Source organism: Melospiza melodia, assembly GCF_035770615.1.
Source record: "Melospiza melodia melodia isolate bMelMel2 chromosome 17 unlocalized genomic scaffold, bMelMel2.pri SUPER_17_unloc_1, whole genome shotgun sequence".
In the NCBI taxonomy this organism is placed as follows: Eukaryota; Metazoa; Chordata; class Aves; order Passeriformes; family Passerellidae; genus Melospiza; species Melospiza melodia.
Genome location: NW_026948502.1, coordinates 1,183,401 through 1,200,153, shown reverse-complemented (window position 1 = coordinate 1,200,153; position 16,753 = coordinate 1,183,401). Strand labels below are relative to the sequence as shown.

General features: G+C 59.6%; 1 protein-coding gene across 1 annotated transcript in view; it reads right to left on the bottom strand.

The window, feature by feature from the left end:
- Positions 1-16,753, bottom strand: part of LOC134433013 (A.superbus venom factor 1-like) — a 68,000-nt gene continuing 51,247 nt past the window's right edge. Inside the window, exons 30-40 of the mRNA XM_063181897.1 lie at positions 14,658-14,816; positions 12,279-12,429; positions 12,112-12,163; positions 10,290-10,377; positions 8,876-8,962; positions 7,695-7,800; positions 6,371-6,460; positions 4,901-4,987; positions 3,021-3,104; positions 2,180-2,315; positions 1-471 (exon numbers count right to left, since the gene is read on the bottom strand). Coding sequence (XP_063037967.1) covers positions 330-471; positions 2,180-2,315; positions 3,021-3,104; positions 4,901-4,987; positions 6,371-6,460; positions 7,695-7,800; positions 8,876-8,962; positions 10,290-10,377; positions 12,112-12,163; positions 12,279-12,429; positions 14,658-14,816 — 1,182 coding nt within the window. The 3' untranslated portion in view covers positions 1-329. The remainder of the gene's footprint in view (positions 472-2,179; positions 2,316-3,020; positions 3,105-4,900; positions 4,988-6,370; positions 6,461-7,694; positions 7,801-8,875; positions 8,963-10,289; positions 10,378-12,111; positions 12,164-12,278; positions 12,430-14,657; positions 14,817-16,753) is intronic.

Below are 16,753 nucleotides of genomic sequence, written 5' to 3'. Positions count from 1 at the left end.
TTGCTCAGAAATGACTTTTTTAACAAAAAAAACCCAAAAAAAAAAACGTGAGGAGGGGACAAAAAGCGAGAGGAGAAGAGCGGTGACACCCCAGGACTGGGTGCCACCCCGGCGTGGTGACACCTCGGGTTGGTGCCACCCAAGGGGGGTGGCACCTCGGGGACTCAGCTGGGACTTGGTGCCAGCTGAGGGGGGTTGGTGACGCTCCAGAATTGGGTGCCACCAGCGGGTTGGTGACACCTCGAGGCGGTGGCACCTCGGGGCGGTGGCACCTCGGGGCGGTGGCACCTCAGGGTGGTTGCACCCCGGGGTGGTGGCACCTCGGGGACTCAGGTGGGACAGCCGAAGAACGCCATGTTCTCGGAGAACTCGACAAAGTCCTGGCAGCGGCGCTGCAGCGACGCGTCCTGGCACGCGGCCTCCGAGGGCCACTCCTCCAGCCAGGTGTCCTTGCCCATCAGGTACCGGTACCTGGGGACACGGGGGACAGCTGGGGACACGGGGACAGCTGGGGACACGGGGACAGCTGGGGACATGGGGACAGACAGGGACACGGGGGACAGACGGGGACAGCCATTAGAACAACCATGACGACATGGGGACAATGGGGACAATGGGGATATAGAAGTGGCCTCCGAGGGCCACTCCTCCAGCCAGGTGTCCTTGCCCATCAGGTACCGGTACCTGGGGACACGGGGACAGCTGGGGACACGGGGACAGCTGGGGACACGGGGACAGACGGGGACAGCCATTGGAACAGCCATGGCGACATGGGGACAATGGGGACAATGGGGACATAGGGGTGGCCCTTGGAGGCCACTCCTCCAGCCAGGTGTCCTTGCCCATCAGGTACCGCTACCTGGGGACACGGGGACAGCTGGGGACACGGGGACAGCTGGGGACACAGGGACAGACAGGGGGACATGGGGACTGAGGGGATATGGTGACCCTTGGAGGCCACTCCTCCAGCCAGGTGTCCTTGCCCATCAGGTACCGGTACCTGGGGACACGGGGACAGCTGGGGACACGGGGGACACCAGGACAGACAGAGGGACACGGGGACAGCTGGGGGTCAACCATGGGGACAATGGGGAAAATGGGGGCAGTGGGGACAACGGGGACATCAGGAATTTAGGGGACAATGGGGACAATGGGATACGGGACAGTGGGGGCAATGGGGACAATGGGGATAGAGGGGATAGGGGACACGGGACAATGGGGACAGGGGACATTGGGGATATAGGGGACAATGGGGACAATGGGGACATCTGGAATTCAGGGGACAATGGAATATGGAGGCAATGAGGACAATGGGGACACTGGGATATAGGGCCAATAGTGACAGTGGGGACAGTGGGGACACTGGGGACACAGGGGACAATGGGGATATAAAGGACAAATGGGAGAAAGGGGACATGGGGCAATGGGGACAGGGGACATTGGGGTAGAGGGACAATGGAGGACAGTGGGGACAATGGGGACAATAGGGACAACGAGGGCACAGGGGACAATGGGGGCAATGGGGACAATGGGGACAATAGGGACAATGAGGACACAGGGGACAATGGGGACACTGGGGACACAAGGGACAATGGGGGACAATGGGCACAATGGGGATAGAGGGGCAATGGGGACATAGGGAATTCAGGGGACACGGCAACAAAGGGGACAATGGGGACAGGGGTCATTGGGGATATAGGGGACACTGGGGACACAGAGGACAATGGGGACACTGGGGACATTGGGGACAATGGGGGACATGGGGACAGTGGGAATTCAGGGGACAGTGGGGGCAGTGGGGATATGGAGGACAAGGGACATGGGAGAGTGGGGACAGTGGGGACAGTGGGGACACTGGGGACAATAGGGACATTGGGGACAATGGGGATATATAGGACAAATGGGGAGAAAGGGGACATGGGGCAATGGGGACATTGCGGTATAGGGGACAATGGGGACAATGGGGACACTGGGGACATTGGGGACACTGGGGGACATGGGGACAGTGGGAATTCAGGGGACAGTGGGGGCAGTGGGGATATGGGGGGTCAATGGGGACAATGGGGACACTGGGGATATGGAGGACAAGGGACATGGGAGAGTGGGGACACTGGGAACAGGGGACACTAGGGACAGTGGGGACAATGGGGACATTGGGGACATTGGGCCGGTGTCCTACTGTCTGCCGCTGGCCCAGAGGTCGCTGGCCTGTCCCCAGAGCAGGTAGTCCTGTCCCCTCTGCAGCCTCAGGGCGTCCCTGCACTGCTGGTGGCTCACGAAGGTCCTGTTGCTGCCCGCCGGGTTCTCGTCCGTGCCTGTCACCGTGTCACCGTGTCACCATGGCAACGTGGCACCATGGCACCACATCACCATGGCACCGTGTCACCATGCCACCATGATGGCACCGTGTCCACCGTGTCACCGTGTCAGCATGGTACCATGTCACCGTGTCACCGTGGCACCACGGCACCGTGGCACCGTGTCACCATGGCACTGTGTCACCGTGTCACCATGGCACCAACCCCAACTGGGTGACACTGACCCCAGCTGGGTGACATTGACTCATCTGGGTGACACCAACCCCACTTGGGTGACACTGACCCCAGTTAGGTGACACCAACCCCAACTGGGTGACACCAAACGCAGTTAGGTGACACCAACTCCAATTGGGTGACACCAATCCCACCCAGGTGACACCACCCCACCTGGCTGTCCCCAACCAACGCACTTGAGTGTCCCCATCTGCAGGTGACCCCCACCATGTCCCTTCCCATGGTGACCGTCTCCTCCCTTTTGGTGGCCTTGTCCCCCTGAGGTGGCCATGTCACCTTCTTGAGGCTGACCTTGTCCTCCTTCCATGTTCCCCCATGGTGGCCATGCTCCCCCATGGTGGCCTTGTCCCCACCATGGTGGCCTTGTCCCCCCATGGTGGCCTTGTTCCCCCATGGTGGCCTTGTCCCCAGCCCATGGTGGCCTTGTCCCCCCATGGTGGCCTTGTCCCCAGCCCATGGTGGCCGTACCCATCTTGATGACCGACAGCACCTCCATGACGTAATTGTCGTAGGTCGAGGTCTCCTCCTGTGCCACCACCCTCACCTTGTACACTGCCAGGGGACAATGGGGACACATTGGGGACATTGGGGACAGTCTCCTCTGTGCCACCACCCTCACCTTGTACACTGCCAGGGGACACACTGGGGACATTGGGGACACATTGGGGACAATGGGGACAGTCACCCCTGTGCCACCACCCTCACCTTGTACACTGCCAGGGGACAATGGGGACACATTGGGGACATTGGGGACAATGGGGACAGTCACCCCTGTGCCACCACCCTCACCTTGTACACTGCCAGGGGACAATGAGGACACTGGGGACACATTGGGGACACGTTGGGGACAGTCACCCCTGTGCCACCACCCTCACTTTGTACACTGCCAGGGGACAATGGGGACACTGGGGACACATTGGGGACACGTTGGGGACAGTCACCCCTGTGCCACCACCCTCACCTTGTACACTGCCAGGGGACAATGGGGACACTGGGGACACATTGGGGACAATGGGGACAGTCACCCCTGTGCCACCACCCTCACCTTGTACACTGCCAGGGGACAATGGGGACATTGGGGACACATTGGGGACAATGGGGACAGTCACCCCTGTGCCACCACCCTCACCTTGTACACTGCCAGGGGACAATGGGGACATTGGGGACACATTGGGGACATTGGGGACAGTCTCCTCTGTGCCACCACTCTCACTTTGTACACTGCCAGGGGACAATGGGGACACTGGGGACACATTGGGGACAATGGGGACAGTCACCCCTGTGCCACCACCCTCACCTTGTACACTGCCAGGGGACATTGGGGACACGTTGGGGACAGTCACCCCTGTGCCACCACCCTCACCTTGTACACTGCCAGGGGACAATGGGGACATTGGGGACAATGGGGACAGTCACCCCCGCCAGGGTGGCCCTTCCACGTCCCCTGTCCCCCCTGGTCCTGCCATGTCCCCGATGTCCCCAAGCCACCCGCCATGACCCCTTATCACCCCATGTCCCCAATGTCCCTGATGTCCCCAATGCTCCCAATGTCCACAATGTCCCCAAAGTCCGGATTGTCCCCCCGTGTCTCCATTGCCCCCATTGCCCCCATTGTCCCCCAATTCCCCCAAGATCCCCAATGTCCCCAATGTCGCAGATGTCTCCATTGTCCCCAATGTCCCCATTGCTTCCAATGTCCCCAATGTTCCCAATTCCCCCAGTGTCCCCATTGTCCCCAATGTCCCCAATGTCCCCAATGTCCCCCAATGTCCTCAATGTCCCAAATGTCCCCAGTGTCCCAAATGCCCCAATATCTCCATTGCCCCCTTTGTCCCCACTGTCCCCATTTCCCCCAATGTCCCCAATGTCCCCATTGCCCCCATTGGCCCCATTGTCCCCACTGTCCCCAATGTCCCCATTGCCCCCACTGTCCCCAATGTCTCCCAATGTCCCCCAATGTCCTCACTGTCCCCAATGTCCCCAATGTCCCCCAATGTCCTCAATGTCCCAAATGTCCCCAGTGTCCCCATTTCCCCCAATGTCCCCATTGCCCCCATTTCCCCCAATGTCCCCATTGCCCCCATTGTCCCCCATTATCCCCAATGTCCCCAGTGTCCCCATTGTCCCCACTGTCCCCAATGTCCCCATTGCCCCCACTGTCCCCCATTATCCCCAATGTCCCCAGTGTCCCCACTGTCCCCATTGCCCCCATTGTCCCCCATTGCCCCCATTGTCCCCCATTATCCCCACTGTCCCCACTGTCCCCAATGTCCCCATTGCCCCCATTGTCCCCACTGTCCCCCATTATCCCCAATGTCCCCAGTGTCCCCACTGTCCCCATGTCTCACCGAAGTCCACCCCAGGCTCGCAGGCCTTCTCGATGCGTTGATTGACCGTGATGTCCACGGGCTCCTCCTGGCGCTTGAAGCAGCTCTCTGTGGGGACATCACGGGGACATCGTGGGGACATTGTGGGGACATCACAGGGACATTGTGGGGACATGATGGGGACATCACAGGGACATTGTGGGGACATGATGGGGACATCACGGGGACACAGTCATGACAAGGTCAACTGTGGCAGGGACGTGTCCCCATCACAGTCATGACATGTGACATCTCATCGATGACGTGTCCCAACCAGGTTCATGACCTGTCCCACCATGGCAGAGACATGTCCCCATTGTGGTGGTAACCTGTGACAGTTCCTCAGGGCAGTGTCCCACCATGGCCATGACGTGTCCCACCACAGCAGGGACATGTCCCCATCATGGCTATGAAGTGTCCCATCATGGCCAGGGTATGTCCCCACCATGGTGACATGTGACATCTCATCATTGATGTGTCCCACTATGACCATGACATGTCCCCACCATGACCAGGACATGTCCCCATCATGACCAGGACATGTCCCCATCATGGCAGGGACACGTCCCCATCATGTCCATAACATGTCCTATCACACCAATGCATCTCACCATGACCATGACACGTCCCCATCATGACCAGGACATGTCCCACCATGGCCATGAAGTGTCCCATCACATCGTGTCCCACCATGGCCATGAAGTGTCCCATCAAATCGTGTCCCACCATGGCCATGAAGTGTCCCCACCATGATGACATGTGACATCTCATCATTGATGTGTCCCACCACGGCCGTGAAGTGTCCCATCACATCAACGTGCCCCACCATGGCCATGACATGTCCCCACCATGGCCATGAAGTGTCCCATCATGTCAGCGTGTCTCACCATGACCATGACGTGTCCCACCATGAACATGACATGTCCCCATCATGGCAGGGACATGTCCCCATCATGACCATGACAGGTTCCCATCATGGTGACATGTGACATCTCATCATTCAGGTGTCCCACCATGACCATGACGTGTCCCACCATGGCCAGGGACATGTCCCTACCATGGCCATGAAGTGTCCCATCACATCAACGTGTCCCACCATGACCATGACGTGTCCCACCACACCATGAAGCATCACATCAACGTGTCCCACCATGAACCCTGACTGTCCCCACCATGACCGTGACATGTGCCATCACATCAACGTGTCCCACCATGAACCCTGACTGTCCCCACCATGACCGTGACATGTCCCATCACATCAACGTGTCCCCACCATGACCGTGACATGTCCCATCACATCAACGTGTCCCACCATGACCATGACTTGTCCCCACCATGACTATGACACATCCCCATCATGGTGACATGTCACATCTCATCATTGACATGTCCCCGCCATGACCATGACCAGTGTCCCCCCCTGCCCACCCTGTCCCCGTGTCCCCGTGTCACCTTCGGCGCAGCGACAAACGTCCCCCTGGCAGATCTTGTTCAGTTTCCCTCCCTCCTTGTCCGGGTGGTAGAACCGCGTGCAGCGATCGTCTGCGGGGACACGGGGACATCAGGGGACAGTAGGGGACAGCTGGGACAGCTGGGACAGCAGGGCACAGCTGGGACAGGGACAGGGACAGGGACAGGGACAGGGTGGGGACAGGGACAGGGACAGAGGGGACAGAAGGGGCAGAAGGGATGGGGACAGGGACAAGGACAGGGGACAAGGACAGGAACAGGAACAGGGAGAGGACAGGGACACGGAGGGGACAGGGATGGGGACAGGGACAGTGACAATGACAGTGACAATGACAGTGACAGTCACACACCGATGCTGTAGTAGCTGTAGACACTGACAATGACAGTGACAGTGACAGTGACACACCGATGCTGTAGTAGCTGTAGACAGTGACAACGACAGTGACAATGACAGTGACAGTGACAATGACAATGACACAGTGACAGTGACAATGACAATCACACACCAATGCTGTAGTAGCTGTAGACAGTGACAATGACAGTGACAATGACAGTGACAATGACAATGACACAGTGACAGTGACAATGGCAGTCACACACCAATGCTGTAGTAGCTGTAGGCAGTGACAATGACACAGTGACAGTGACAATGACAATGACAGTGACAGTGACAATGACACAGTGACAGTGACAATGGCAGTCACACACCAATGATGTAGCAGCTGTAGACAGTGACAATGACAGTGACAATGACACAGTGACAGTGACAATGACAGTGACACACCAATGCTGTAGTAGCTGTAGACAGTGACAATGACAGTGACAATGACAATGACAGTGACAATGACAGTGACAATGACACAGTGACAGTGACAATGACAGTGACACACCAATGCTGTAGTAGCTGTAGACAGTGACAATGACAGTGACAATGACAATGACAGTGACAATGACACAGTGACAATGACACAGTGACAATGACAGTGACACACCAATGCTGTAGTAGCTGTAGACAGTGACAATGACAGTGACAATGACAGTGACAATGACAGTGACAATGACACAGTGACAATGACAATGACAGTGACAATGACAGTGACACACCAATGCTGTAGTAGCTGTAGACAGTGACAATGACAGTGACAATGACAGTGACAATGACACAGTGACAATGACACAGTGACAGTGACAATGACAGTGACACACCAATGCTGTAGTAGCTGTAGACAGTGACAATGACAGTGACAATGACAGTGACAATGACACAGTGACAATGACAATGACAGTGACAATGACAGTGACACACCAATGCTGTAGTAGCTGTAGACGCTGACGGCCGCTGGCTGGATCAGCCCCACCTGGAACCTCTGGTGGGCCTTGAAGGCGAAACACTCCTGGGCCCTGTGTGACACCTGGGGACAGCGCGGGGACAGGGACAGGGACAGGGACAGGGATGGGGACAGGGATGGGGACAGGGATGGGGACAGGGATGGGGACAAGGACAAGGGACAACAACAGGGGATAGGGATGGGGACAGGGACAGGGATGGGGACGGGGACAGGGATGGGGACAGGGACAAGGGACAACAACAGGGGATAGGGATGGGGACAACACGGGGACAGGGATGGGGACAGGGACAGGGAACAGGGGACAGGGGACAGCATGGGGACAGGGACGGGGGACAGGGATGGGGACAGGGCAAAGTCATAGGGAGAGCCACAGGGACAGGGGACAGGGATGGGGACAGGGACGGGAACAGCATGGGGACAGGGACAGGGGGTAGGGGAGAGGGACAATGACAGGGACAGGGGACAAGGGACAAGGACAGGGGACAAGGGACAAGGACAGGGGACATGGGACATGGTAGAGGGACACGGGACAACAACAGGGACAGGGATGGGGACAGGGACAGGGACAGGGGGACACCAGGACAGGGACAGGGGACATGGGGGTGGCACTCAGACAGGCTGCGAGCCACCTCCACAATGCACCCGTTCCTGTCCCCAGCCACGTCCCCGTGCTGTCCCCACCCACCCCTGTCCTTGTCACCACCTTGGGACTGTTGCTGTCACCACCCCTGTCCCAGCTGTGTCCCTGTCACAGCCTTGTCCCCTTCCTGTCCCTGCCCATGTCCCCAACTCTGTCCTGACCCCTGTCCCCATCCCTGTCCTCTCACATTCCTGTCCCATCTTGTCCCTGTCCCCATGTCCCTCCTGTCCCCAGTGTCCCCCGTGTCCCCACCTTTGTCATCACGCTTGTCACCCTCCTGTCCCTCCTCATGTCCCCACCTCCATCTTGGGTCCTGTGACATCTTGTCCCCATCCCTGTCCCATCCATGGCCCTGTCCCCATCCCTGTCCCATCCTGTCCCCACCCTGTCCTATCCCTGTCCCACCTTGTCCCTGCCACCACCCCAGTTCTGTCCCCATCCTCGTGTCCCCCGTGTCCCCAATGTCCCCCGTGTCCCCAGTGTCCCCAGTGTCCCCACCTTGTCCAGGTAAATGACGACGTTGCTGCGCTCTTTGTCCTGGTCCAGCTCGAACTTGGAGATGTACCTGTCCACGCCCTCGGACAGCTGGGGACACGGGGACAGAGGGACAGAGTGACATTGGGGACAGAGTGCATTGGGGACAGCAGGGACAGAGTGCCACAAGGGACAGTGGGGACAGAGTGACATTGGGGACAGTGGGACATTGGGGACAGTGGGGACAGTGGGACATTGGGGATAGCAGGGACAGCAGGGACAGAGCAACACTGGGGACAGCGGGGACAGGGTGACATTGGGGACAGAGTGACACCGGGGACAGCAGGGACAGAGTGACATTGGGCATGGGGGACAATGGGGACAGTGTGACATGGACACTGGGGACAGTGTGACACCAGGACAGAGGGGACAGAGTGACACCAGAGACAGTGGGGACAGGGTGACATTGGGGACAGTATGACACTGGGCACGGGGGACAATGGGGACAGTGTGACACTGGGGACAGTGTGACATTGGGGACATCAGGGACAGCGTGACATTGGGGACAGTGTGACACTGGGGACAGCGGGGACAGTGTGACACCGGGCACAGGGAACACATGGGGACAACAAGGATGTGGGGACACAAGGATGCACATGTGGGAATGAGGGGACATGGTGGCACATGGTGGCACAAAGACTTGGGGTCCCATGTCTTTGTCCCCATGTCCCCACAGTGTCCCCGTGTCCCCATGGTGTCCCCGTGGTGTCCCATGTCCCCACACTGACCCTCCTGAGGTCCTACACATCCGGTGTGAATCCCGTCAGCATGGACACGTCCAGGATGGACATGGTGGCATCCACACTGTCCCCTTGGTGTCCCCATGTCCCCCTCAGTCTCCCCATGTCCCCTCAGTGTCCCCATGTCCCCACACTGACCCTCCTGAGGTCCTGCACGTCCGGTGTGAGTCCCGTGAGCATGGACACGTCCAGGATGGACATGGTGGCATCCATGGTGTCCTCATGTCCCCATGTTGTCCCCGCAATGTCCCCATGTCCCCCTGGTGCCCCCTGGTGTCCCCATGTCCCCACACTGACCCTCCTGAGGTCCTGCACATCCAGTGTGAAGCCCGTCAGCATGGACACGTCCAGGATGGACATGGCGGCATCCACAGTGTCCCCTTGGTGTCCCCATGTCCCCCTCAGTGTCCCCATGTCCCTGATGGTGTCCCCATGTCCCCTCAGTGTCCCCATGTCCCCACACTGACCCTTCTGAGGTCCTGCACATCCGGTGTGAATCCCGTCAGCATGGACACGTCCAGGATGGACATGGCGGCATCCACGGTGTCCCCTTGGTGTCCCCATGTCCCCCACAGTGTCCCCATGTCCCTGATGGTGTCCCCATGTCCCCCACAGTGTCCCCATGTCCCCACACTGACCCTTCTGAGGTCCTGCACGTCTGGTGTGAAACCCGTCAGCATGGACACGTCCAGGATGGACATGGTGGCATCCACGGTGTCCAGGTACCTGTGGGGACACAGCTGAGGCCACCCCGCCTGTCCCCACGCCCCCTGTCCCTCCCCGATGTCCCCAATGTCCCCATGGGACAAGGACCCAGCCTTTTTGTCCCCAGTCTCACCATCCTTGTCCCCAGTGTCCCCAATGTCACCAGTGTCCCTTCATCCCATTCCCCACCCTGTCCCCAGTGTCCCCAATGTCCCCAAGATCCCCTCCTTGTCCCTGTTGTCCCCAATGTCCCCAAAGTCCTCAGTGTCCCCAGTGTCCCCATCCTTCCCCTGATGTTCCTGTCCCCAACGCCCCCTCTCTGTCCCTGCTGTCCCCAGTGTCCCCAATGTCCCTGCTGTCCCTCCAGCCCATTCCTCATCCTGTCCCCAATGTCCCCACCCTGTCCCCAATGTCCCCATGCTTTCCCTGATGTCCCTGTCCCCAACACCTCCTCTCTGTCCCCAATGTCTCCAGCGTGCCTCCAACCCATTCCCCACCGTGTCCCCAATGTCCCCAAGATCCCCAATGTCCCCAAGATCCCCTCCTTGTCCCTGATGTCCCCAATGTCCCTCCATCCCATTCCCCACCGTGTCCCCAATGTCCCCAATGTCCCCAAGATCCCCTCCTTGTCCCTGATGTCCCCAGTGTCCCTCCATCCCATTCCCCACCCTGTCCCCAATGTCCCCATCCTTTCCCTGCTGTCCCTGTCCCCAATGTCCCCAGTGTCCCCAATGTCTCCATGTCCCCATTGTCCCCACTGTCCCCAATATCCCGAGTGTCCACCAATGTCCTCAGTGTCCCCAATGTCTCCAGTGTCCTCAGTGTCCCCAAAGTCCCCAGTGTTCCTCCATCCCATTCCACACGTTGTCTCCAATGTCCCCAATGCCCCCATTTTCCTCCCTGTCCCCAATGTCCCTCGTGTCCCAATGTCCCCAATGTCCCCATCCTCTCCCTGCTGTCCCTGTCCAGTGTCCCCATTTTCCTCCCTGTCCCCAGTGTCCCCAATGTCCTCACCCTGTGCCTGATGTCCCCAATGTCCCCATTTTTCTCCCTGTCCCCAATATCCCCCAATGTCCCCAATGTCCTCAGTGTCCCCACTGTCCCTGCTGTCCCCATCCTTTCACCGATATCCCTGTCCCCAACATCCCCCCTGTCCCCAATTCCCCACTGTCCCCAATGTCCCCAGTGTCCCCAATTCCCCAGTGTCCCCAATGTCCCCAGTGTCCCCAATATCTCCAAAGTCCCCAATGTCCCCAATGTCCCCAATTCCCCACTGTCCCCAATGTCCCCAATGTCCTCAGTGTCCCCAGTGTCCCCAAAGTCCCCAACATCCCCCCTGTCCCCAATTCCCCAGTGTCCCCAATGTCCCCAGTGTCCCCAATATCGCCAAAGTCCCCAATGTCCCCAGTGTCCCCAATTCCCCAGTGTCCCCAATGTCCCCAGTGTCCCCAATGTCCCCAACATCCCCCCTGTCCCCAATTCCCCACTGTTCCCAATGTCCCCAGTGTCCCCAATATTTCCAAAGTCCCCAATGTCCCTAATGTCCCCAATTCCCCACTGTCCCCAATGTCCCCAGTGCCCCCAGTGTGCCCAATGTCCCCAATGTCCCCAATTCCCCACTGTCCCCACTGTCCCCAGTGGTCCCAATATTTCCAATATCCCCAGAGTCCCCAATGTCCCCAATGTCCCCAGTGTCCCCAATGTCCCCAGTGTCCCCAATGTCCTCAATGTCCCCAATGTCCCCACTGTCCCCACCTGGTGCAGATGTTGATCTTGACTGTCCTGATGATGTCCTGCTCTTCCCTGCCTGGGTGGGGACAATGAGGTGACATCAAAGGTGACACGAGGCACTCACACAGGGGACACGGGGAGGGGCTGGCGGTGACACCGCCAGGACAGGGAGGGGACACTTGGGGACCCACCGTGGTCGACGTCCTGCACGTCCACGCTCAGCTGGAACTTGTCACACTTGTCCTCCCTCTCAGGGACCTTGGCGTGGTACACGGTGACCACTGTCATTGTCCCCTTGCCCACGCCCTCCGCCTTGACCGTGAACTCCTCGTTGTGCTTGGTCTGAGGGGACATCGGGGACATTGGGGACATTGGGGACATTGGGGACACTGGGGACATTAGGGACATTGGGGACATTGGGGACATTGGGGATATTGGGGACATCGGGGACACTGGGGACATTGGGGACATTGGGAACATTGGGGACACTGGGGACACTGGGGACATTGGGGACATTGGGGACATTGGGGACATTGGGTACACTGGGGACACTGGGGACACTGGGGACATTGGGAACATTGGGGACATTGGGGACATTGGGGACACTGGGGACACTGGGGATATTGGGGACATTGGGGACATTGGGGACATCGGGGACACTGGGGACACTGGGGACATTGGGGACATTGGGGACACTGGGGACACTGGGGACATTGGGGACATCGGGGACATTGGGGACATTGGGGACATTGGGGACACTGGGGACACTGGGGACATTGAGGACATTGGGAGGGGGCAGGGGACATCCCCAGGAGGGACAGGGGACATTGAGAGGGGACATTGGGAGGGGACATTGGGGACATCAGGGACATTGGGGACATCGGGGACATCAGGGACATTGGTAGGGGACACTGGGAGAGGACAGGGGACATTGGGAGGGGGGCAGGGGACGTTGGCAGGGGACAGGTGACATCCCCAGGAGGGACAGGGGACGTTGGTGACATCGGGAGGGGACATTGGGGACATCAGGAGGGGACAGGAGACGTCCCCAGGAGGGACAGGGGACATTGAGGACATCGGGAGGGGACAGGTGCCAGTGCCAGGGGACAGGGACAGGGACAGGTGACAATGCCAGGTGACAGGTGACAAGTGCCAAGGACAGGGACAGGGACAGGTGCCAGGGACAGGTGCCAGTGCCAGGGGACAGGGACAGGTGACAAGGACAGGTGATAAGGACAGGTGACAAGGAAGGGTGCCAGGTGCCAGGTGCCAGGGACAATTCCAGGTGCCAGGTGCCAGGAGCCAGGTGCCAGGTATAGGTGACCAGGACAGGTGACAAAGACAGGTGCCAAGGACAAGTGACAATGCCAGGGGACAGGTGACAGTGACAATGCCAGGTGACAGGTGACAATGCCAGGGACAGGTGTCAGGGACAGGGACAGGTGCCAGTGCCAGGTGACAATGCCAGGTGACAATGCCAGGTGACAGGTGACAGGTGACAGGTGCCAATGCCAGGGACAGGGACAGGTGACAACGGCAGGGACAGGGACAGGGACAGGTGCCAAGGACAGGTGCCAAGGACAGGTGAGAATTCCAGGGAGAGGTGACAAGGACAGGGACAGGTGCCGAGGACAGGTGACAAGGACAGGTGACAGGTGACAATGCCAGGGGACAGGTGACAGTGACAATGCCAGGTGACAGGTGCCAATGCCAGGGACAGGTGACAGAGACAGGGACAGGTGACAATGCCAGGGACAAGGACAGGGACAATTCCAGGTGACAATGCCAGGGACAGGTGTCAGGGACAGGGACAGGTGCCAGGTGCCAATGCCAGGGGACAGGTGGCAGTGACAATGCCAGGTGACAGGTGACAATGCCAGGGACAGGTGCCAGGTGCCAGGTGCCAATGCCAGGGGACAGGTGACAGAGACAGGGACAGGTGACAATGCCAGGGACAAAGGGACAATTCCAGGTGCCAGGTACAGGTGTCAGGGACAGGGACAGGTGACAGGTGACAATGCCAGGGACAGGTGTCAGGGACAGGGAGAGGTGCCAGGGCCAGGTGACAATGCCAGGGGACAGGTGACAGAGACAGGGCCAGGTGACAATGCCAGGGACAGGTGACAGAGACAGGGACAGGTGACAATGCCAGGGACAAGGACAGGGACAATTCCAGGTGACAATGCCAGGGACAGGTGTCAGGGACAGGGAGAGGTGCCAGGGCCAGGTGACAATGCCAGGTGCCAGGGACAGGGACAGGGACAGGTGCCAGGTGCCGATGCCAGGTGCCAATGTCAGGGACAGGGACAGGGACAGGGACAGGTGCCGATGCCAGGTGCCAATGCCAGGGACAGGGACAGGGACAGGGACAGGTGCCAGGTGCCAGGTGCCAATGTCAGGGACAGGGACAGGTGCCAGGGACAGGTGCCAAGCGCCAATGCCAGGTGCCGATGCCAGATGCCAATGCCAGGGACAGGTGCCAGGGACAGGGACAGGGACAGATGCCAGGGACAGGTGCCAGGGGCCGATGCCAGGTGCCCGTGCCAGGTGCCAGCTGGCGGCGCCGTTACCTCGGCGGAGCGCGCCACCAGCGCGTTGCGGTTCTCGATGCGGTATTTGACGGGGCTGGCGCGGCGCGGCAGCAGCACCGACACGTCCAGCTCCAGCTGCTCCTGCGCCCGCGCGGCCGCCTGGTACCGCGCCAGCGCCTGGAACACCAGGATGGTGGCCTGAGGGGACACCAGGGTCACCAGGGCTTGGGGACACCAGGATGGTGGCCTGAGGGGACACCGGGGTCACCAGGGCTTGGGGACACCAGGATGGTGGCCTGAGGAGACACCAGGGTCACCAGGGCTTGGGGACACCAGGATGGTGGCCTGAGGAGACACCAGGGTCACCAGGGCTTGGGGACACCAGGATGGTGGCCTGAGGGGACACCAGGATCACCAGGGGTTCGGGACACTGATGGAGAACCCACGAGATCTTCTGGGTGGACACCAGGGTCACCAGGGCTTGGGGACACCACCTGGTACCGCGCCAGCGCCTGGAACACCAGGATGGTGGCCTGAGGGGACACCAGGGTCACCAGGGTCACCAGGGCTTGGGGACACCAGGATGGTGGCCTGAGGGGACACCGGGGTCACCAGGGCTTGGGGCACTGATGGAGAACCCACAAGAACTTGTGGGTGGACACCGGGGTCACCAGGGCTTGGGGACACTGGGTGGAGAACCCACAAGATCTTCTGAGTGGCCTTGAGGGGACATCAGGGTCATCAGGGCTTGGGGACACCACCTGGTACCGCGCCAGCGCCTGGAACACCAGGATGGTGGCCTGAGGGGACACCAGGGTCACCAGGGTCACCAGGGCTTGGGGACACCAGGATGGTGGCCTGAGGGGACACCACGGTCACCAGGGCTTGGGGACACTGATGGAGAACCCACAAGAACTTCTGGGTGAACACCAGAGTCACCAGGGCTTGGGGACACCAGGATGGTGGCCTGAGGAGACACCAGGATCACCAGGGGTTCGGGACACTGATGGAGAACCCACGAGATCTTCTGGGTGGACACCAGGGTCACCAGGGCTTGGGGACACCACCTGTGTGTCCTGGGACAGTGCTTGGAACACCAGGATGGTGGCCTGAGGGGACACCACGGTCACCAGGGCTTGGGGACACCAGGATGGTGGCCTGAGGGGACACCGGGGTCACCAGGGCTTGGGGACACCAGGATGGTGGCCTGAGGGGACACCGTGGTCACCAGGGCTTGGGGACATTGATGGAGAACCCACAAGAACTTTTGGGTGGACACCACGGTCACCACAGCTTGGGGACACCAACTGTGTCCACCTGGTACCGGGCCAGCGCTTGGAACACCAGGATGGTGGCCTGAGGGGACATTGGTGTCACCAGAGCTTGGTGACACTGGGTGGAGAACCCACAAGTTCTCCTGGGTGGCCTGAGGGGACATCAGGGTCACCATGGCTTGGTGACACTGATGGAGAACCCACCAGATCTTCTGAGTAACCTCGAGGTGACATTGGTCCCACCAGGCCTTGGTGACACCACCTGGGCCACCCCAACTTCTTCTGAGTCACCTTGAGGTGACATTGGTGCCACCAGGGCTTGGAGACACCACCTGGGCCACCCCAACCTCTTCAGAGCAACCTTCAGGTGACACCAGTGCCACCAGGCCTTGGTGACACTGGGTGGAGAACCCACAAGTTCTCCTGGGTGGCCTGAGGGGACATCAGAGTCACCATGGCTTGGTGACACTGGTGGAGAACCCACCAGATCTTCTGAGTGGCCTCAAGGTCACACTGGTGCCACCAGAGCTTGGTGACACCACCTGGACCACCCCAAACTCTTCTGAATCACCTTGAGGTGACATTGGTGCCACCAGGGCTTGGTGACACTGGTGGAGAACCCACCAGATCTTCAAGGTCACATTGGTGCCACCAGACCTTGGTGACACCACCTGGACCACCCCAACCTCTTCAGAGCAACCTTCAGGTGACACCAGTCCCACCAGGCCTTGGTGACACCACCTGGACCACCCCAACCTCATCCGCCCGACCTTCACCTCCTGTGCCACCCAAGCTGTCCCCAGCACCACAACGCCCACCCCTGTCCACCAGGGATGTCCCCGGGGTGGCCAGGTGTCCCAC